The sequence below is a fragment of the Neoarius graeffei genome, chromosome 21 (genome assembly GCF_027579695.1).
Source record: "Neoarius graeffei isolate fNeoGra1 chromosome 21, fNeoGra1.pri, whole genome shotgun sequence".
NCBI classification, from domain to species: domain Eukaryota; kingdom Metazoa; phylum Chordata; class Actinopteri; order Siluriformes; family Ariidae; genus Neoarius; species Neoarius graeffei.
Window position 1 is genome coordinate 37,249,334 of NC_083589.1, and position 24,059 is coordinate 37,273,392.

Here is a 24,059-nt window from a genome sequence, read left to right on the forward strand (position 1 = left end):
TTTCACATTGTGTGTATATGTGTGTCCATATAGTGTATATCATAAGCACATAAAAAAAAACCCAAAGCAGTTTCAGCTCTCAATGATACCAGTTTAATCAAACACTCATCCTCTCCTGACAGCAATGTGTATACAGAAGCTCTAGCTGAAACCGTATAGCTTGGAGACGGTAAAAGAATGAGTGAGAATTGTGTCAAATTAACGTATCGTCTGATATCCAACAACCTCGAAAGGAAGTCTGTTTTTGTTCTTTTTTCCTCACGAAACTCTGGCGTGTATATTGCTGTTGATTCTTTTGCCTGAAGGCTGTCCAGATCAGTCTCTGTGCATTGCGAATTCTCTGTTAAGTGGAAACGGCTTAGCGTCGGGGCTAGGAATTGTGCTGTCCCTGGCTCTCAGGGCTGTTGAGTAGTGAAAGTGCTGAACCCCAGGCCTGGTGTGTGTTGGAATGAAAAGAGCCAGAAACAGTTGTTGGAGTGCACAGCCACGTCATAAATGACTGGCTTCAGCAGGAACAGTTAGTCGTGCTGTCGTCAGTATGGCCATGTTCTCCCTGCTGTTCTGCTCTAAGCTGCTTAGTTAGCTCAATGAGCTACAGTCAGATCTGTAATGAGCCTAAAGACGGACATGGGCACGACAGGCTCGTCTGCACTGTGCTTCCTTGAGGAGATAAACTTCATCTTCAGCCTCCTCTGGCAGCCCTTTCCATCAGTATTATGTTCATGCGAGCTTTAACTTTGAATACAAATGAAGTCAGATATGTCATGGATCCTTGACAAATCTCAGTACTTTATGCACCCTTGCATATGTGTGGGTACAGACACATCCTTTGTATGCTGCTGAGTAAAACTTGTCATCCCTTTTTCCCCTTGGACAGTGAAAATCTCATCGTCAGGAACAGATGTCCCATGGGGAATTTGGACAAGTAACCCTTAACCCTATAGCCTGTTCTGCTGAACTCTTTCAAATGAATGGCCTCTGTTTTCTGACATAGAAAAGCCAAAACCCAGCGGCCAGGATCCGGGTCAGTGACACAGGCCTTGGAACATCAATATTTCATCACTTGTTTCTCTGTAAAAAACCTCAGGGGCTCCTCATCACAGTCACCCAGTACTGTATTCTCCATCATGTTTCCTTCATGCTGGAGCAGACTGATGGATTACTGAAATAAATGCAACAAGATAGCCAGTGTTCCCTTGAACCCTGTCTTGCAGAGTCGAGATACTGTCCTGAGTGACTCATCGGGCCTTGTCGTATTCGGCCCTAATAACCAAGTACGCACTCAGTACCGATTCTGGGCTTTGCAGATTTGCTTTCACATTGAAGAGCTCCTTCTGAACTGTGGCTCGATTGTGCAATTCTACGTCACTTTTGTGCTTACAGGTTTGCCAAGTGGTAGGCACGAGGTTCATCCTTTGGGACCAACACTTTTTGCATGCATGACATGTTTTCATGCAGGAATACCTTCAAACGAGTAGCTGCTTGTGTATAAGAAGCTTTTTTAGCTGTTGCTGTTCTCACTGCAAGTGGCTTGCACAACAAAAGTGAGCTTATTACAGTGCTCCATTCCTATGAAAGCTTAGTTTCAGCAAGGTACAGGTTAAGGTAATCGGTACTGGCTGCTTGGGCATGTCTTCAGTGATGAATGTCTTGAAGAGGAGCATGAAAAATGCCGGCGTTATCGATCAGACGTGGGAAAGGGATGCCTCGGATAGAGCAACATGGCGTTAAAAGCTCAGTGTCTGCAATTGAAGGCAAGCATCAAAGGGAGTATACGAGGGCCCACGAAGCCAGACGTTCCACGGCAGCTCAACCAAGCCATTCGTGCCACCGCTGCAGACGACTCTGTCACTCTGGTGCGGGCCTGCGCATCTTAATGAAGCAGTCATTATTGCTAGCAACGGACAGCCGACGAGTAAGGTATTCTATCTCCTCCACCGACCATAACAACCCTTTCCCCAGCATCACAGAACTTGAAACAGGAAGTAACATAACAAGCTGTTACTCGGCATGCAGGACTGAGTATGGATAGCCTCCACACTTGATACGGACTGTTACGCCCAACCTAGGGGAAACCTGAGAGTAGCATACAAGTGAATTCCCCTTTCCCCACTCCCAAGAACGACCAGTGCCACAGCTGCTTGCTGTCCAAAACACAACTGGTTTATTTCAACACAGGTAAAATTGGCATCGAGGTGAGCATGGCCCAAAATAACAAACAAAACAATCTATCAAAACGTCCCCTAACTTACCTGGACAATAAAAGAAAACAAACTAGATAGAAACTGTGACTAAAGTCACGGTAATTTGCACTAGCCCTTACAAACCAGGACGTCTGGTCACCGTACCCTATAGAGCCGGAACGATAAGAGATAGAGAATGACGCTTAGTGAGGAAAAGTTGCGCCCTGCCGCCCTGAACAAATTTTAAAAAAAAAACTGATTGAAAAAAAATCATGAAAATTAACAGAGTTATGTGATTGAAAAAAAAATCATGTTTTTCATGGATCATTCTTGTTCGGTGATCCAGATCAGCACCAAAAGTCATAGCAACGTAATTCAGCCCAGAGGTATTCTTCCTGTGAAATTTGGTGATTGGTTGAAAACTGAGGGAGAAATAGTGCCCATAAAAATTTTATGAGACTAAGAAGAAGAAGAAAGTAGAAAGATCCTGAGTGAGAGTAACAATTTGTGCTAGCGCAAATTAAATACAGGGATCTTACCTAACTCCCGAGAAAACGGAGTGCAACAAAAAGGGCTTCTCACCCCTACAGTTACTTGGACCGTTTTTCGGAAAGTATTTGCACTGTTTACAACTCAAACACTTTAATCAGTCGACAAAACAGCAAGGCACGGTCCAGTTGGGAGTCAGGAGAAAGTGAAGCACATCCATCTTCTCCAGAAAGCATTTTAAAGCAGGTTCCATCAACCATGGTCCAATCAGGTCCCCCACCGACAGCCAAACATCCTGAAAAGAAAGTCACAGGAACAGATGAAAGCAACCCCCTCAGGCAGGGAAGGAGAACAGCAAAAACAGAAAGAAATCAATCACTAATCATACAGATTGTGACCCAGGGTCGTAACAGGACCGCACCATGGTTTGGTTACAGCAAACCCCAGAGCACCTTTTTTCAAGCAGACCAGTGATTGGACCTTTCACAGGTTTCACACTTCACCAAGCTACCTTTTGTGCTTTGGGATGGAAGGAGTTCTGAAGGTGAAGGGATGAATGTCGTAGTTATGCTGTAGCGTTTAGAAACGTTATAAGCTCATGATACATGACTTGATTGTTGGTAGGACGTGTCCTCAGGAAGCTGGATAGGAAAGTATGGATTGTAAAAGTTTTATTTCAGTCTGTTGCAACCCCAAGCCCTTGGAAAAAGCTTTTCTGTAGAGAGCCAGCGTGTTATCCACTCTCTCTGCACCGTATCGCCTATCAAGCACTGAAAAGATATCCCTGGAATGGAAGTGAATTGTGTAGACATCTCAGCTTCAAAGGATTTAGTTTGATCATGGGCATAAAGCGAAGAACTTCAGCACACTTCAAACAGGTGGACTCGAGAGTAAGGAAGCGCCTGACTCAGTTTCTGGCATTTGTGTCAAACCGCAGATCTGTCCATCTCGATACGATGCCTCTTGCCAAAAAGTGAATCAGATATGGTCAAAAGGCTCCATGTTCTTTGAAGCTCACATGGACTGAGTTGATGTCAGAGCTTCAGAACACAATGCCAAAACGTAGTGGAGATGATTGCTTCAGGGTAGTGTGCTGTGAAGGGATCGGACTGAGGAGTAATCAGTCCGTCGATATCATTTCTCTCTCTTGGCATTATCCTTATTAATCAGTGCTATAACCATGCACACCCACACACCGCAGTCAGCAAGTGCGAGCCAAGAGCAAAGAGATTTTTTTGTGACAGCGCGAGTCTCATATCGCCTAGGTAGAGGGAGTTAATAAAGTAATAAAGCTCTGTAGGTGTGTGTGTCACAGTTTGAGACTCTCAGTCAGCCGTCCTCTCAGCTGCTCTGATTAAGGGCGCGAGGTTACACCAATAGGCAATCATCACCCAGCACATAACTCAGAAAGAACTGCCCTCACTCTCTCTGTCTCTGTCCCTTTTCCTTTCTCTGACTTTCTTTCAGTTCTTGTTGCTTGTCTTTCCCAGTATGGGCTGATGGGGATAGCTAGGTACACAGGTAGGTAGAGTGGTGTTTTTTTTTTCTTTCAGGCTTTTAAAACCATCTGTGTAGGTGGCACTCGTGCTTCCCGCATTGCTTTCTTTTGTACGATTACTTTTCTGATCTGCATATGTTGATTCCTAGAAGATAGTGTCTAGTCCTAGAGTTGTTTCGTGAGAAGAATTTAGCTCTTCAAATGACTGAGGGTTAGTTGTCCTGGTGCCACGTCACTATGTACAAAGGCTTTGCCTTTCTGCTTCAGCTATGATGCTTGGAAGCAAGTGTTGCCTGGAGTATTTGCAGCATGTGTTCGTCGGCTCATTGTCGGACCCATTCAGCACCTCTTGAGGATGGTAAATTGAAGAGGAATAAAGAACCTCCTGACTGGCTGGTTAGGACTAGAGAAAGGGAAAGTGAACAAAGTGAGCCTTTGTCAAGTGGCTGGAGATATAGTCACCTTGTTTTTCAGCTTTTCACTTTTTATGTTCTGCCTGACTATTCTGCAAAGACATTCTCAAGTAGATCTTTAATATCCAAGGAGACTTTTGTACATTCTGAACAGACTGCTTTTTTCCTTCTTTGGTTTGGTTTCACACTCAAGATAATTAATGAACTGAAAAGAAAAGTCGTCTTTGGATGATGGGCATGTCGGGTTAAAAAAAAAAAAAAATCGCCCAGCCACGGAGAACATGGAGCTGGTGCTAAACTATCCATCCATTATCCGTAACCGCTTATCCTGTGCAGGATTGCGGGCAAGCTGGAGCCTATCCCAGCTGACTACGGGCGAAAGGCGGGGTACACCCTGGACAAGTCACCAGGTCATCACAGGGCTGACACATAGACAACCATTCACACTCACATTCACACCTACGCTCAATTTTGAGCCACCAGTTAACCTAACCTGCATGTCTTTGGACTGTGGGGGAAACCGGAGCACCCGGAGGAAACCCACGCGGACACGGGGAGAACATGCAAACTCCGCACAGAAAGGCCCTCGCCGGCCACGGGGCTCAAACCCAGAACCTACTTGCTGTGAGGTGACAGCGCTAACCACTACACCACCGTGCTGCCTTGGTGCTAAACAAATGATTAGAAAATTGTATGAATAACTAGTTTAAGCATGTTTCTGTATCACATTCCACCCTAAACAAACAGCATGTTTGGTTCACTTCCTGCACTTGAGTCGATTCAGGGTTGAATTGCTTTCTCACTGTAATCAAACCATGTTTGCTTGGAACTGAACTGGGACCACCTCACTCAGGCAATTTTGGACCAGTTATTTTGATGATTGCTCCGTTCTCAGCTGCCTAAAAATGCGGAAATGCACCAGTGTTCAATTTGAACGGACTAAACACTGCATATGTGAAGTGTCCACCAATTCTGATTAGACCATTTATACCAACTCGGAGTGGAATAAAATGTTAGCTAAGCTCGTTTGTTTGGTTACATTCCAATCCTCCTAATACTGATTTGTGTGAATTGGGGGAAGCCATGGCTTAATGGTTAGAGGGAAGCAGCTTTGGTACCAAAAGGTCGATTCCCTGGACCAGCAGGAATGGCTGAAGTGCCCTTGAGCAAGGCACCTAACCTCCACCTAGTTGCTCCCCGGTATTGTCCTCTCGTATATTGTACGTCGCTCTGGATAAGAGCGTCTGCTACGGTAAATGCCTGTAATGTAATGTGTCCAAACATATGTTACTCTAAGTATTCAAATGCAAAGTGTATATTATAAGTTGAACATTTGCAACCCAGCGGTATCGTTATCCCCCACTGGGCGAAAGGCCTGAAGGGGGATTATGTTGTGACGATGTCTGTCCGTTCGTCCGGGGAAGGGTACTCACCTTCTGAAATCAACTCCTCTCTCAATTTTTGGAGGAATTTCACAAAACTTGACATGATTCTTTGTTATATGTCGGTAATTCACATATTGTAATTTTGTTAAATTCGGTCACATTTGACCAGAGCTATGGCCCTTGATCACCAAACTTGTACTTTGACAATTTTCTTCTGAAATGAACTCCTCTCACAATTCTTGGAGGAATTTCACGAAACTTAGCAAAATGCTTTGTTATATGTTGGTAATACGCGCATTGCAGTTTAGTTCAATTCGGTCAATTTTTTTCAGAGTTGGGCCCTTGATGACCAAACTTGTCCTTTGACAATTTCATGAAAGTGTGCTCATCTTCTGAAATCAACTCCTCTCACAAGTTTTGCAGGAATTCTCTGAAACTTTGCAAAAGGCTTTGCTATATGTCAGTAATGCGCATATTACAATTTCGTTCAATTCGGTCACATTTCACCAGAGTTATGGCCCTTGATTGCCAAACTTGTACTTCGACAAGTTCATGAGGGTGTATTAAGCACTTGTAGTATAGATATAGTTGCCAGCGGGGGATATTGTGCTCTCAGAGCACTGTTGTTTTTATCTGCAGTATTGGATCTCGACCAGTTATTTTTTCTGGTGATGACTAATGCTCACTACTGCCACCATGTGGTATGGACACTTACCCAATCATGCAGGTGCTGAACTGAGGAATGCAGTCTTTGTACGATGTTTGAGTGCAACATTTCACAAGACGGCAGCACGGTGGTGTAGTGGTTAGCGCCGTCGCCTCACAGCAAGAAGGTCCGGGTTCGAGCCCCGTGGCCGGCGAGGGCCTTTCTGTGCGGAGTTTGCATGTTCTCCCCGTGTCCACGTGGGTTTCCTCCGGGTGCTCCGGTTTCCCCCACAGTCCAAAGACATGCAGGTTAGGTTAACTGGTGACTCTAAATTGACCGTAGGTGTGAATGAGTGTGAATGGTTGTCTGTGTCTATGTGTCAGCCCTGTGATGACCTGGCGACTTGTCCAGGGTGTACCCCGCCTTTCGCCCGTAGTCAGCTGGGATAGGCTCCAGCTTGCCTGCGACCCTGTAGAACAGGATAAAGCGGCTACAGATAATGAGAATGAGATTTCACAAGACACAAGACCGCCTTACTTGGTGCTAATTCTTTCATATGAGTTTGGCATCACATCGGGAACAGTTCTGAAAACTTCCCCTTTACATTTGTCCAAAACAGAGATTGATATTCAATCCTCCAGGCCATAAGCTCACAAATCCTCAAGTGCCACATTGTAGTTTAGCGACGTGTGTAAGTTAAACCTTGGTCACTGATGATGGTGCTTAGTTTCCTGATGTTCTTCTAATGAAGTCTTCTAAAAATACCCGCTGAAAGTAGCCCTGTGTCTGAGAGTCATATTTTAGGAACGAGGATTGTTCATATGCAGAATGGAGACTGTGGAGCCTGTGATAAATGGAAGGTGAACACTGCGTAGGTTGGCGTGCGTACCGTATGAACACGAGTGTTTCATCACACAGAAATTTTTCTCTTGCTGTTTTCTATATTAGGTATTCGTGCTGTGTGTGATATGACAAAAGTCAATACCTCTGCATGTGGCTCAGTTGAGTGAGTGAGTGTGTGTGCACGCACGTGCTCTCTTTCTCCTGGTTACTTGAGTGTATCAGCGGCTATCCTCCACTGTCCCCATTAATTAAGCCTCCATAATCAGCACTGTACCCCAGGGGATAAGCAGAAAAATAATTAAAATGACCAATTAGGATCGCCAGTGAAGCCCTCATTCTCTCATTACGGTCTTCATTCATACTCTCAGAACTACCTTACTGGTGCAATATTGTCTTATTTTATAGCTGCTGTATTTATGAATTTATTTTCTTGAATGTCTAGAAACGCGTCTCAGGGAAGGGCAGGTGACAAAAATATATCACGACATTTCAAGATATTTCTGTGCTGCAAGAAATGCATGGTATATAGGTTTTGTAACACTGCTCACAAAGTAGTAATGTTGCATATAAAAATAAACTTTAAAAAATAAATAACCCTTAAATAAATATACCTTAAACAAATAAACCTGAGTTTCAAGATACTTTTATTTAAGGTGTACCAAAAATAAATCAACACTGAAAAGAGGATTAAAAATCTCAAAAAAAAAAAACCTTTTGCATTTTACAATTTCAAAGATTCAGTTCCAAAGCGTATGAAATCTGTTTCCAGAGTTTGCAAATGCTCTTAAAAAGAAATGTTGACGTTTTATTTATAAAAGAGATCACAATGCTCACAATATCAAGTTTATCTTGACATAATTTATCACGATTTCAATATCATCATATTGCCCAACCATAACCTCAAGTGATTTTATTTAGACCATCATTTTTGTGTTTTTGTTTTTATTCTATCCACATTCACTGGATATGAGCAATCGCGCACTCTGATTGGCTAATCTACTACTAGGATATCAGCTCATATACCATGAGTAGAGAAAAACAAAATGGCTGAGCGTGCTGCTGAACCAACCGAGGATGAAATAAAAACTCTACCCGAAAACAAAACCCCAAAAATACAAAAAAAAAGCAACAAAATATGGAATGACAGTATTTGCAAGTAAGAACGTATCGTTTTTCATTTTTCAAGAATTAATATAGCATTTTTCACAAATTGCTGTTGTCATTTCGCCGGTTTGTTTACATTCTCAATGATTTTGGAAATTATTTTGTCGGACGTTTTGCATGAAGTTTTTATTTATCAAATTTTCAAAAAATAAAAATGCTCAGTTTCTCAAAATCCGGTGAATGTGGATAGAATAAAACAGTTATTCTACTCAGTCTTGTCGTACACGGCTACACGCCTCGTCAGCTATCAGCTCATGTACAACTCGATTTCATGGCATGACTGTTAATTATCTTTCATTAGAGGATACATTTTGTACCTCTACTAGTGTATATACAGTGGTATGCAAAAGTTTGGGCACCCCTGGTCAAAATTACTGTTACTGTGAACAGTGAAACAAGTTGAAGATGAAATGATCTCCAAAAGGCATAAAGTTAAAGATGACTCATTCCCTTTATATTTTAAGCAAAAACAATTTTTTATTTTCATCTTTTACATTTTCAAAATGACAAAAAAAAAAAAGGAAAAGGGCCTGAAGCAAAAGTTTTGGCACCCTGCATGGTCAGTACCTAGTAGCACCCCCTTTGGCAAGTATCACAGCTTGTAAACGCTTTTTGTAGCCAGCTAATAATCTTTCAATTCTTGTTTGAGGAATTTTCATCCATTCTTCCTTGCAAAAGTCTTCCAGTTCTGAGAGATTCCTTGCATGCACTGCTCTTTTGAGGTCTATCCACAGATTTTCAATGATGTTCAGATCAGGGGACTGTGAGGGCCAGGGCAAAACCTTCAGCTTGCGCCTCTTGAGGTTTTCCATTGTGGATTTTGAGTTGTGTTTAGGATCATTATCCATTTGTAGAACCCATCCTCTTTTCAACTTCAGCTTTTTTACAGATGGGGTTATGTTTGCTTCCAGAATTTGCTGGAATTTCATTGAATCCATTCTTCCTTCTACCCGTGAAATGTTCCCCGTGCCATTGGCTGCAACACAACTCCAAAGCATGATTGATCCACCCCCATGCTTAACAGCTGGAGAGGTGTTCTTTTCATGAAATTCTGTGCCCTTTTTTCTCCAAACATGCCTTTGCTTGTTGTTGCCAAAGAGTTCCATGTTAACCTCATCGGTCCACAGGACTTGTTTCCAAAATGCATCAGGCTTGTTTAGATGTTCTTTTGCAAACTTCTGACGCTGAATTTTGTGGTGAGGACGCAGGAGAAGTTTTCTTCTGATGACTCTTCCATGAAGGCCATATTTGTGCAGGTGTCGCTGAACAGTAGAACAATGTACCACAACTCCAGAGTCTGCTAAATCTTCCTGAAGGTCTTTTGCAGTCAAGCGGTGGTTCTGATTTGCCTTTCTAGCAATCCTACGAGCAGCTATGTCTGAAATTTTTCCTGGTCTTCCAGACCTTACCTTGACCTCCACTGTTCCTGTTACCTGCCATTTCTTAATTACATTTCAAACTGAGGAAATGGCAATCTGAAAACGTTTTGCTGTCTTCTTATAGCCTTCTCGTGCTTTGTGGGCCTCAACCATTTTCATTTTCAGAGTGGTAGGAAGCTGCTTAGAAGAACCCATGGCTGCTGATTTTTGGGACTAGGTTCGAGGAGCCTGGGTATTTATAAAGCTTTGAAATTTGCATCACCTGGCCTTTCCTAACGATGAGTGTGAACAAGCCATAACCCTAACAAACTAATTAAGGTTTGAGACCTTGGTCGAAGTGATCTGAGTGCTCAAATCTCCTAGGGTTCCCGTACTTTTGCAAGTTACACCTTTACTTTTTTCACTGTAAAATTGTACAGAACCAGAATAATACACCGATATTGCTTAAAATGTTGAAAAGAGGTGTTTCATCTTGAACTTTATGCTTTTTGGGGATCATTTCATCTTCAGCTTGCTTAACTGTTCACAGTAACAGTAATTTTGACCAGGGGTGCCCAAACTTTTGCATACCACTGTACTGTAGATCATGCACATATATTCACTCTGTTCAGATTTTCTCTTAAAACTCCCACGCCTCCACACCAGAGGTGGATTTTCAGCATAGTCACTGTCATGGGTGTTTGGCTCGATCTCGACTTTGTTTCTTTTCTCCCTCGTATTCCGGATTTGTATCGTATTTTTATTTTAGTTATTTTATTCCTGCTTTTGCGTTCTCTATTTATTGGGGGGAAAAAACAGTCAGTTACACTGATGGTGTTTCTCGTAGTGTAGAAGTGTTTAAAATGTGCTTCTGTTGTAATGGGAGTGTATCGAGCATGTACATGGAGAGCACTTGTCGGAGAACATTTTTATGGATTTTTAACTCTCGCACGCGTTTCGTCGAACGGGAATCCTGCCCAGTCGCAACATGGTTCAAGTCTGCTCGAGCTGCTGGTCGTAGGCCAGTCATTTAGGGAATTTTTTTTTTCCCTCCCATCTGTTGTGTGGAATTTGCGAAAGATTTTGACCACCTCGCCAAAGCACAGTGTAGCAACATTTTTTTTTTTTTCTTCTCCACGTGATTAAACTTTTGCAGGTGCTCTTGCAGCCTCAGCTTGTCTCTTGAGTGTCTTATTAAGCGGATTTCACGCTTGTGTGGTCACTTTGACAAGGAGGTGACAGAAGATGACTTCAGGCTAATTGCGCTAGACAAGACACGTGGCCCCAAAGTCGACTGCGGTTTCGAAGGCCGGAGTCAGGAATATTTTCATTGCTCTCATTTACCCTTGAAGGGGAGACCCATCTTGCTTGTTTATTGGCAGAAAGCGGGGCAGCCATTGATTTTCATTAAGTCCTGTCTGTGGCTGGCATAAAAGATGATTGTGGTCTCTGCTTGTGTGAAGCGCTCTCTCACAGCCAGCTGTAGGAGCCATGCTGCTCACGCTCTTTGTAGAATCCATGCTCTTTGAACAACAATGGCTGCTCTCCTCTCGCCTGTCTGTTTGTCCATGCTGACTCATGTTTGCCTGCATTTGCAAACTAAACCAACTTTGTGCCGTGCACTGCTTACAGAGCGCTCATATTCCCCCAGCGCTGGTTATCACCTATCCTGCTTTGTGTCATGTGTCCTGTTTGGGCTCTAGCTTTATGCTGGGATAATATGTACATATGCAGATGGGGGACGTTATCTTTCTGTGGGGTTATCGCTATTCAGGCTGGTTATCCGAGTTTACTGAGCCTTTTAAAAATGGGTTTATTTAAATAATAATAATGGCTGTTTTTTTTTCATGGTATGTCAGATATATTCCATTCAGCTAGTGTGATATTGAATGAGGCAAAGACGAGTCAGCTGAATGGAATACATCTGATATACCACGAAAAGATAGCCATTATTATTATTATTATACGTGTGTAACTTTGAACAATTATAGAAATCTTTTTGTACAGTTATACTAGTTATTTGAAGTTTATTATTTTTTATGTAATAATAATAATAATTATTATTATTATATGCAATGCTCCAAGCATATTGCATAAAAAATGAGCACTGGAGAGCGTTTGTTTTTTTTCATACAAAAACTGGTACTAATTCATCTTGCATTTTTTTTCCAGCTCATTTATTACAGGATTATGCATACACATTCGATGGAACAATTATAGGTTTTACTGGCGGCCATGTTTGTTTACAAATTGTCACAGTCGCTTGTTAGTGCGGAATTTTTACGTGCAATATGTATCTTATGGCATTTTCAATTCGACCCTGTAGAACAGGATAAAGCGGCTAGAGGTGACATGAGTTTACTGTGGGCGCCGGCGGCAAACAAAAATGCTTCTGCGCATACGTAGCAGAAAACTTTCGCATTGGATATTCGCATCAGCTCCGATGTGTGACGTCATATCGTCTTGACAACCATGCAGAATCGTAAACCATATTCAACACTTATTCTCCATTGGGTAGAGCGATGTAATACACGTAGGATAAGCGATATGATGAGAATCTTGCATGCGAACAAACCAGATGAATGAAACCCACAAGAAGGGAATCGAACATATGTTTTTATTCCATTGAAAAAGTATCCTGTATGTATAATAAATCAGTTTTAGTTTGTTAATTTGCGCTAGCAGCATTGGCACAAATTGTTACTCTTACTCAGGATCAATCTTCTTCTTCTTCTACTGTCACCCAAGGAAAATGCCTATTTATTGCTTTTTTGTCTATTTATTATGTTTCTTTTTGTGTTATTTGTTCTTATGTGTCTATTTTGCACTGCCAGTACCAAGAGCTGCTAAACTGTGTTTCGTTGTTTCTAAAACAATGACAACAAAATTCTATCTTATCTTCTTCTTCCTATTATTATTATTATTATTATTATCCAAATGTTTTTAGGGCGCCATTTCTTCCAACCATCACCAAATTTTACATGAAGAATACCTCTGTGCTGAAGTACATTGCTATGACTTTTGGTGCTGATCTGGATCACTGATCCGGAATGATCTATGAAAAACAGGCTTTAGTTCAATCATTTATACTACCGTTCAAAAGTTTGGGGTCACTTTGAAATTTCCTTATTTTTGAAAGAAAAGCACTGTTCTTTTCAATGAAGATCACTTTAAACTAATCAGAAATCCACTCTATACATTGCTAATGTGGTAAATGACTATTCTAGCTGCAAATGTGTGGTTTTTGGTGCAATATCTCCATAGGTGTATAGAGGCCCATTTCCAGCAACTCTCACTCCAGTGTTCTAATGGTACAATGTGTTTGCTCATTGCCTCAGAAGGCTAATGGATGATTAGAAAAGCCTTGTACAATCATGTTAGCACAGCTGAAAACAGTTGAGCTCTTTAGAGAAGCTATAAAACTGGCCTACCTTTGAGCAGATTGAGTTTCTGGAGCATCACATTTCTGGGGTCAATTAAATGCTCAAAACGGCCAGAAAAATGTCTTGACTATGTTTTCTATTCATTTTACAACTTATGGTGGTAAATAAAAGTGTGACTTTCCATGGAAAACACAAAATTGTCTGGGTGACCCCAAACTTTTGAACGGTAGTGTACAACTCTGTCAATTTTCATGATTTTTTCAATCAGGTTTTTTTAATTTGTTCAGGGCGCAACTGTTCCTTACTAAACGTCATTCTCTTACTGTTCCGGATCTATAGGGTACAGTGACCAGACGTCCCGGTTTGTAAGAGCTAGCGCAAATTACTGTGACTTTAGTCACAGTCTCTATCTAGTTTTTTTATTTACTCTCTGTATTAAAAAAAAAAAAAAATTGTTTGTCTAGTGTTCTCCCCGTAGATTTTCAGAAAAGCGATGGAGACACAAACTTTAGATGGGTTTTATCGACTCTTGTGTCTGCAGCCTGCATGGTACCACTTAGGTTCTGATTCTCTGAAACGCCTGCCTGGGGGCCCTCTTGTCTGCTCTATAAGAGAACTTTCCATAAAACCATCGCAACAGTATTCCTCTATTCCTGAAACCATATTAATCCACATGAGTATGATATTTTTTTTTTGTGTGTGTGTGTCCAGTATGTTTCAGTGTTTTCTGAAAGCAGCAGCTGATCATGAACCTTGTAGAAGAATATAATAGATGGTTTCGTTTTGCGAGAGTGAATGGGGGACGTCCTGAAGTCTTCGCAGTTTATCTAACCTTGGCCCAGTTATTTCTCAGAGGGCTCGTGGATCGCTCATTAATCCACTCTTGTTCTGAGCTCATGTTCTGATGATTGTCCTGCTCTGTTTTGTGTGTTGCTGTCAGGCCGAACCCGAGGGCTTCTCCCACTTCCACCTGTACGTGTGCGCTGCTTTCTTGGTGCACTGGAGGAAGGAGATTTTGGAGGAGAAGGACTTCCAGGTGAGTTTGGAAATATTCCTCTGTGTGTGTTGTCTTTGCCATGCCTCTCTCAAGTCCCAGAGCTGCAGGAAGTGTCCTCGTTCAAGCCCCTCTATCCTCATTAACTCTGGGGGTCACTGGGTTGTTGCAGGTGCATTAGCGTGATGACTGTGGCAGCTGCTTTAAGGTGACATTGGGTGGTTGTCCCCCTCACTCACTCACTCACTCACTCACTCACTCATTCACTCAAAATCTCTCTCTCTCGCTCTCGCTCTCTCTCTCTCTGTCCATCCCCAAGATAAATGTCAAGTTAAGAGTTTAGATGAGGAAGATATGTGAGTTTCTGAAGTCCCTCTTGGTTATTTCTGCCCTAAGGCAGCACCACACAGAACCCACTTATTGCCTCTGACTTTATCTCTAGGTCAGTGTTTTCCAGCCCAGTCTTCAGGGACCCTCAGATGGTCTGCATTTTGTCTCCTCGCTCCCAGCCCACCTGAACCAGCAATTCAGTGTTGGGATCTGGGGAGGGGAATAATGATGCGTTTGCAAAGCTCTGGGGACACGTTGGGAAGGCTGCTTTAAGTTGATCTCTAACTGAACTACATCTTAATAGTGCACACTTTTTTTTTTAATATCCTCAGTACTCACCAATTAGCACATTTCTCTCTTGCCAGTATATTGTATGTCAAACACTCGTGTGTTACTTTGTTCCCTTTTGCGGCATCTTGCCCAGCTAGTCTCTTCTACTTTGTGCTCTCTTTCTTCTTCTCTGTTTGTCTTTTCCATTTTCTTTCCTCGGCATCTTTGTACATTTAGATTGTGTGCCTGGGTGTGCGTGCGTGTGTGGGTGTGTTGAATATGCAGCGTGTCAGGGGTGCATGGTGTATGTGGTGTGTTGCAGGGCAGGCGCTTGATTGATTGTGTTTACAGTGCCCACTGATTCAGTATGATCCTCTGCATCGCCACTGCAGCAGCCAGTCAGGCTCCGCTTGGCATTCGCAGAACCACCCACAAGCAAGGGGCACACGCATCTGTCTCTCCCCTCCTCGGGTCTTCAACACAAAGTCTCTCTTTCACATTAGTCTCTGTTCAGCCACCCTCTCGTTCACGTAATGTAGGCGGCAGAGTGGACTAGAAAGAGCTGCTTAATTTAACCCCTTAAAGTCCCAGCTTATTATCTACTGATTTATATTAGTGTGCTGTTCAGTAATCACAGTGAAACTAATGAAAACTTGATGTTTACGTGGACAAAAAGTGTAAGTCCGGATCGACTAACTGCTCCTGAGGTAACGATGCATCGGTCAACATTGTAATGGTAATGTAAAACACATTAGTGGATCAGATCAGAAAATAAGCTCAATCTGATATTATTCTATCCACATTCACTGGATATGAGCAGTCGTGCGCTCTGATTGGCTACTCTACTATTAGGATATCAGCTCATGTACGGTGAGTAGAGAAAAACAAAATGGCGGCGCGTGTTGCTGAAGCAACCGAGGACGAAATAAAAACTCAACTCAAAAACAACCCCCCCCAAATAAACCAGAAAAAACATGGAAGAAAAGTATTTGACAGTAAGAACATATTTTTTATTTTTTGAGAATTATTATTGTTGTTATTATTATTATCGCATTTTCACAAATTGCTCCTGTTATTTTGCCAGTTTGTTTACATTCTAAGCGGAAATTATTTTGTCAGATGTTTTGTGTAAAGTTTTTGTTTATTCAGATTCAGAAAACTTTGTCCCATCAATGGGCAATTTAGTTTGTCAGTCCTAGTCTCCATCAATCAACAAAACAATAAATAGCATAAATAAAAAAATAAAGAAATAAGAATACAATAAATAGGAAGAAAATAAAACGTACATCCAATACACACACATTCAGCCAAACATCACATCCTGTCCTGTCAGTGCTAAACAACCCTTAGTAGAACCAGTCCTCACTGGTGTGCTCTCTGGTGTACTCTACACCTACCATCTTATTTAATAATCTAATGGTTGCAGGGATAAAGGAGTTAGAGTACCTCTTTGTTTTTGTCATGACAGAATAATAGCGCCTCCCTGACGGCATTAAGGAAAACTCTCCACCTAAGACATGATCAGGCTGACTGATAATACTTCTGGCTTTATGGACCGCCTGTTTGCTAAACAGACCACTCAGACTGTTTAGTTGGATTCCAGTAATCTTTGAGCAAGTGTTAACAATGCTACTGAGACTGTTCGTGTCTTTGACTGATAGACTGTTGAACCAACATAAAAAAGAAAAAGTTAAAAGACTTTCAATAAAAGACTGATAAAAGTTACGGAAAATAGTTTTAGAAACACTGAAAGAGTTTAGCATTCTCAGTAGATGAATTCTCTGTTGTCCCTTTTTAACAATCGTCTCTGTGTTTATGTGAAATTTCAGCTCACTGTCAAATATTGTACCTAGGTATTTGTATGTGTCGACGATTTCCACATCCTCCCCATGTATGACACTTGCCTTTGGCTCTGCCTTAGCCCTCCTAAAATCTATTATAAGCTCTTTTGTTTTATCAACACTTAGATCTAAAAAGTTGTTGTCGCACCACTCCACAAATGATGTCAATGCTAGCCCATGACTGGAATGCGGACCTTGGAACAATGATAGCAGCACAGTGTCATCTGAAAACTTAACCAAGTAGCTTCCTTGTTGGAAAGACCTGCAGCTGTCTGTATACAAAATAAATAACAAAGGAGAGAGTACACATCCTTGCGGCGAGCCAGTATTTGAAGTAATAGCTTGGGACAGGTGACCATTTACTAAGGCCCTGTCCACACGGCAACGGATTCAGGTGAATCTGATAAAATTGTTTATCGTTTCGGCCTGGCGTCCACACGGCACCGGCGTTTTGGGTGCCCCAAAACGAAATCTTTTGAGAACGGGTTCCAGAGTGGAAAGATCTGGCAACGGCGCCGTTGCGAAGTCGTCTGGATGAGTAGAACGGATTTGTTTACGATGACGTCACAACCACGTGCTTCACGCCGGGTAGAAGTAAATCCTATAACTTGGTTCATGAAACACGCTTACAAAATATTTTCACTGTGAATAATTATTGTGTAATGGTGCAAAGTGAGAGAGAGAGAGAGAGAGAGAGAGAGAGAATAGCCCTTAGGGCAGAGTCAATCCCGCCAGCAAAAATAGGGAAAAAAAGGAGCGATCTCACCTCTTCAGATGTTGGTTTAAGTCCTACAATACATTCCTCAAAAAGGGCGTAGAAGAACAAATTAATCCATCAACATGTATCATTCAATTTATTCTGGACCATTAAAGACGCCGCCTTCTGCGTAGAATCATACGTCATCCTCGCCGCCATATTGGATGGGGCAAAGCAGAGAATAAAGATGCCTCATTCATGTGCTGTGTTTAACTGTACCAACAGGTTTACCGTCCAAACGAGATCACATGGGATTACCTTTCACAGGTGAGACTGGAAAAATACTTTTCATTGTATTTGGTCATTATAACGTAACTTTACGAACAGATTTTTCTGACTTTGTGGCTAATATGAAGTCTCGCGCATAATAGTTTATGCGCATGCGTCCTTACTTCTTCTATTGTTCTGGTGTCTCTGATGGGACCGTCTTACAGCGCCCCTAGAGGTGTGGCATGTGTATTGCATCGTTTTCAGCAAGCGTTGCGTTGCCATATGTACCTGATATTTTACTGATCCGTTGCCCATGTGGACGCGATATTTTTTTTTTAAAATCTCGTTGCCGTTGTCGTGTGGATGTAGCCTAATGGCCCTTTTTCAGCTCACTTCAGCTCGCTTCAGCTCGACACGGCTCGCGTTTCGACTACCTCAGAACGGCGCGACTCAGCTCGCTTCAGCCCTGCTCAGCCCCCAAAACTCGCACGGTTTTGGAGTGGGGCTGAAGCGAGCCAAACCGAGCCGAGTGGGGCTAGGGGCGTGAGGAGACACTCCCCTGTGCACTGATTGGTGAGGAGGAGTGTCCTCACACGCCCACACACGCCCCGCGAGCATGCTGGGATCTGTAAACACCGTAAACCTGGAAGAAGAAGAATTACGAAGTACGAGAATTTCTGAAGCCTTATGTGCCTCGCCTCATCTATACGCTCTTGCCAGTATCTGTTGGCGTTGTCGGTGACAACAAGCCACAGCACCAAGACCAGCAACACTAACGACTCCATGTCCTCCATGTTTATTGTTTACTATCCGGGTCGTGAGACTACCGCTTAAAAGGCCACTGATGTCACTGTTTGCGCCGCCTAACGACATCACGTGACGTCCACCCACTTTCGCTAACTCCACCCAATGTGTCCACCCACTTCCAGCCAGCACGGTTCAGCGCGGTTGTAGTCGAAATGCAACTCCAACAGCCCCACTCAGCTCGACTCGGCATGGCACGGCTCAGCCCAACTCAGCCGCATTGGTAGTGGAAAAGCGGCATAAGACTCTGTGTTCTATCGGTTAAAAAATTTAAAAGCAGCAACAGTAGTTGATTTGGTAATTGAAAAACATGAGCTAGTCTTTCAATCAAGATATGCGGCTGCATTTTGTTAAAAGCAGAAGAAAAATCTGCAAATAAAAGTCTAACATGGGAGCCAGGCTTCTCCAGGTGTTTATGTATTGTATCTAAAATAAAAAGTTTTGCGTCATCTACACTTCTACCAGTTTGATAAGCAAACTGTAATGGATCCAGCTTACCAGTGACCAAAGACATAATTTCAGCCTTAAGGATTTTTTCAAGATTCTTCATCACTAGAGATGTAAGAGCTACCGGTCTAAACTCTTTTAGCTCCTTGGGTTTATTTAATTTAGCTAATGATATTATGGTGGAGCTCTTCCATATTTGGGGAACCTGGCCTTGTTTTGCACACATATTGAAGAGGGAGGTGAATACTCCACTTAGCTGGTCTGCACAATAGCGTAGTGTGCGGCCACAAACAGCATCAGGGCCAGCGGCTTTCCTAATATTGACCTCCTTAAACAGAGACGTTACTTGCTCCTGAGATATCATTAGGTCATTATTAGGAACCAGAATGTTTCTCCACATAGAAATATATTGTCAAGAAAGTCAGAGGATTCAAAACATGAATAAAATAAATTGAAAGCATTTGGAAGATCACATGACTCAACACCATTAACAGTAATAGGCATTCTACGTTCAGTATGTTGATTTAAAGATGCCATTGACTTTATTCCTCGCCAGGCTGCTCTAAGATCCCCTCCACTGTATTGTTCTTCCACTTTCCTTCTATATTTCATTTTAGCCTTCCTAATCTCATTTTTTACTTCTTTGGACACAGCTTTAATCTCCCAAATGCCCCCAGTGTAAAAAGTCCTCTTTTTCTTGTTAATCACAGACTTAAGTTCCTTCGTCACCCATGGTTTATTGTTCGGAAAAGTGACAATCTTCTTAGTTGGGATGACCATGTCCACACAGAATGTGATGTATGATGATACAGTGTCTGCTAGTTCATCAATGTTCTCAGACCCCTCCTGAAAGCACTCCCAGTCAGTACACTCGAAACATGCTTGCAGAGAAGAGATACTATCCTCTGACCACAGTTTCACAATTCTCTCCTCATGTTCTAAGCATCTGAAAGAGGGTTTATACACTGGCATAAGGTAAACACTGTTGTGGTAGGAAGCTCCCAAGGAAGGCATGGGTATGGATCTGTAAGCTCCACCTACTGACCCATAGCAAAGATCAATAGAGGACTTTTTCTGGGTTGTAGTGCAAGTTACATATTGTTCATAAGTTCTCATATGGCCCTTTTCCACTACCCTTTTTCAGCTCACTTCAGCTCGCTTCAGCTCACTTCAGCCCGACACGGCTCGCGTTTCGACTACCAAAAACCAGCACGACTCAGCTCGCTTCAGCCCTGCTTAGCCCCTAAAACTCGCACCGTTTTGGAGTGGGGCTGAAGCGAGCCAAGCCGTGCCGAGTGAGGCTGGGGGCGTGAGCAGACACTCCCCTGTGCACTGATTGGTGAGGAGGAGTGTCCTCAGATGCCCACACACGCCCCGCGAGCGCGCTGGGATCTGTAAACACCGTAAACCCGGAAGAAGAAGAATTACGAATTACGAGAATTTCTGAAGCCTTATGCGCCTCGCCTCATCTATACGCTCTTGCCAGTATCTGTCCGCGTTGTCGGTGACAACAAGCCACAGCACCAAGACCAGCAACACTAACGACTCCATGTCCTCCATGTTTATTGTTTACTATCCGGGTCGTGAGACTACCGCTTAAAAGGCCACTGATGTCACTGTTTGCGCTGCTTAACGACATCACCTGACGTCCACCCACTTTCGCTAACTCCACCCAATGTGTCCACCCACTTCCAGCCAGCACAGTTCAGCGCGGCTGTAGTCGAAATGCAACTCCAACAGCCCCGCTCAGCCCGACTCAGCACGGCACGGCTCAGCCCGACTCAGCCGCGTTTGTAGTGGAAAAGCGGCAATAGTCCTCCTCACGTCACAGTGATTAAAATCTCCCAAGATGAATTTAGGTGCATCGGGGCAAATTTCGTCCAGTTTGTGTGTAGTGTCTGCAATCAGCTGAGCAGCAGCTGCCGCATTTGCTCGTGGGTGAATATATACCAGTGTATAAAAAAGTTGTTGGAACTCACGCGGAAGGTAGATGGGACGGAGTGAGATGGAAAGTAGTTCTATGTCGGCGGTACAGGTTTTATCTCTGACCGTTACGATGTTGCAATACCGCTCATTGATATAGAAACACACACCTTCTCCTCTGTTCTTCCCCGTCGCCTCCGGTGACCTGTCAAGCCGAATTGGGCTTCCGAACCCAGTTATTGACAGATCCTCGTCTGGATCTAGGTCGGTGAGCCATGATTCCGTGAAAGCAAGTAGACACGACTCCCTGATCTCCCTTCTGGTCTTAGTCCATAGTTCCAGTTCGTCAGTCTCGTTACGGATGGATTGCACATTTGATAGCAGTATAGTGGGGAGCGGTGGTAACTTGTGGCGATTATCCAACTGAATGTTTTTAAGTCTCCGGCGTGGGCCACCTCTCCTTCCCCTTTTCCGAGGCTTCAAGGCCGGTTTGTACAGCGCCCTCGGGATGGTAACAGGGATAACCCCGGCTGTTGAAGTCCGTAGCGAGAGGAGAAACTCTCTGCTGTATATAGCTCTCCCGGTGACTCTGCGTCCACCTGCTTCCCAACAGGTAGGAGAGCCCAGTAACAACGTTACCGAGAGAAAGATCACTAAAAGTTCCAAGAGAGCTCCCATAATTTGCATGGCTGAAAATCACTGACAGTACACATTCACACGCGAGGTAAGGTTTAAAATAGTCCTTTTTAAAAGGTAGAAAGTTACAAAGATAGAGACGCTAGGCTGCTGGGTCGCACACTATGGAGCGTCCCGGAAGTTCATTTATTTTTTGCAAATTCATTTTTATTGAATTTGCAAAAAATAAAAATGCCCCGTTTCTCAAAATCCAATGAATGTGGATAGAATAAAACAGTTATTCCACTCAATCTCGTCATACACGGCTTGTAGCTGATGAGGCGCGTAGCTCTCAGCTCATGTATGACTCGATTTCGTGGAATAACTGTTAATTATTTTTTTCGCAGTGCGGTTTCTATCACATCCTGCGCTCTGATTGGCTGGCGAGCGGGTCCGTACCGTAGGATACGGTTACGGACCTCTGGTGACTTGCTCGTTCACAACAACAGCAAACAGTAGCATTTTTTTGTCAACATTTATCTTTTTTTTTTAAATAAGATTTATTGATAAGATTATCAAAAATCTTTTATAAATTTTTGCCAGCATTTCTCAGGAGAATAGCATTAATTTTACAGCATGGATACCGATAACGACAGTGTTCACAGAGAAAGCGAGTTTTACTACCCTGAGGAAGAAAAAAATAAAAGAAAACATTTCAGGAGAAAGCTAAAAACCTGTAACTGTTGCTAACGCTGAGCAAAAACATGGCTGAATCCTGAATGACTCCTATTTGTATAAATAGGGGACTACATAGGCGGCAAAATGTATTTTTTTTCCTGCCATGGAAGTGCACTTGTATACCGGGGAGGAAGCAATTTGCATTACAGTTGTGAATGAGGATTCAAAATGGCGGCTCGGCTCGGTTTCCCCTTTCGGGCGCTCTCGTTTTCTGTTAGAATTTGGTAAAGAAAAAAATAATTTTATTTACCAGCTTAAGGTCGGTCTGTATGGTGAAATACTGTGACCTCGGCCTTAAATACCGACCTCAGCCCAAAGGGCCTCGCTCAGTACTTTCAAGATCTCGGTCATGGTATTTCACCATACAGACCTCCCAGCTGGTAAATAACATATATATATCTCCTCTTTCATGATAATATCTATGTGCCAGTTCAAGTTTTCACAATTCTTTCATTTGATTTTTACACTTTCTCACGCTCATGCACCAGTTTCGCCACAATCCTGTTTCCTTTTGCAGTTTCCCTGTCAATAAGCGAGCCCTTCATTCTGTAACACTAATCCACTCTTTTAATTTCAACATTTCCTTCTGCTATAGTTAGAATACTTTGATTATTTCCACTGATGCACCATTTCACCTGACCGCGCACTAGACTGTAATCATAACCACAGCCTGCATGCAGAGTAGAATATGCACTGAAAATAAGACCCAGTCCTGCTTCCCTGTTTACCCATAACAAGTCATCTACAAGCATGGTTGCAGCATGGAAAGTAATTTCCATGGGAAAACTGCAGATCTAGCAGTACTGAGAAGAATGTGGAACTGTCAGCTGTGCACACTGTCTAGTCAGATTCCACTTTTTCTGAAGCACACAGTGTCTCTTTAAAACCTCATCCACAACATTTGATCGACAGGACGACTTCTTTGACTCGGAAAATGCAAACTTGCAAATTTGGGAGCAAAAAAAAAACCACGTTGAAAATAGTGCTGCAAGTTCTGGCCTGAGAACCGATACTCTATTATTATATTCTTTAAATCTGATGAACTATAGGGACAGTAACAACTCCTAAAGGTGCTTAGTGAATGAGTCATGAGTCAGTATGTGGTGTTCGTTATTTAGAGATGGAAGTGAATGCTGTGCTTTAGGAGTGACATGTTGGTGGTGGTGGTGGTTATTTTTTTTCCTGAAATAAATGGCAAGCAGCATATTAAGGAAGGAATAAAATAAGAATGAGCATTCAAAAAACAAAATGAAAGATAATTGTGTTGGTGTGGTGCAGCCTGACAATAGCAATTAGCCAACGCTAACAATTTTTAAAATTATTATTATCATCATCATTATTAAAGAATGACACATTGTACTTTTATTTGTTTACGGTTGCATCTAATGTTTCAATGAGCATCCTCAAAAAAAGGTCCCTATTATCACTTGCATTATAACAGATGTAAACAGTCATCCCCTCCAGGCTTTCTGTTTTCTCTCAGTTGAAATTAATGACCAGAAAAAATTACAGCTTGTCATGTTCTAGACAAACCACAAAAAAAGTAAAGCCCTGTGCCTGAAAACTTAAAGGAACCATTGACTTTTACGAAGCCTTGACACACGTTTGTCTATCTGTTTATCGATCTCTCTATTGAAAATTAGATAAGATTTAATCATGTATTCTTTAAAGGAGACGTATTACCCCTTTTCAATGATCTAATATTATTCCCTAAGATGCTTTTGTAAAGTTTGCGAGTTTTTTTTTTTAAATTATTATTCATTGAAAA

General features: G+C 42.5%; 1 protein-coding gene across 3 annotated transcripts in view; it reads left to right on the forward strand.

Moving 5' to 3' along the window:
- tbc1d22a (TBC1 domain family, member 22a) overlaps positions 1 to 24,059 on the forward strand; it is a 490,669-nt gene that overhangs the window by 432,720 nt on the left and 33,890 nt on the right. For all 3 annotated transcript variants that reach the window (XM_060903060.1, XM_060903062.1, XM_060903061.1), the window contains one exon: positions 14,303 to 14,398. In XM_060903060.1, coding sequence (XP_060759043.1) covers positions 14,303 to 14,398 — 96 coding nt within the window. The remainder of the gene's footprint in view (positions 1 to 14,302; positions 14,399 to 24,059) is intronic.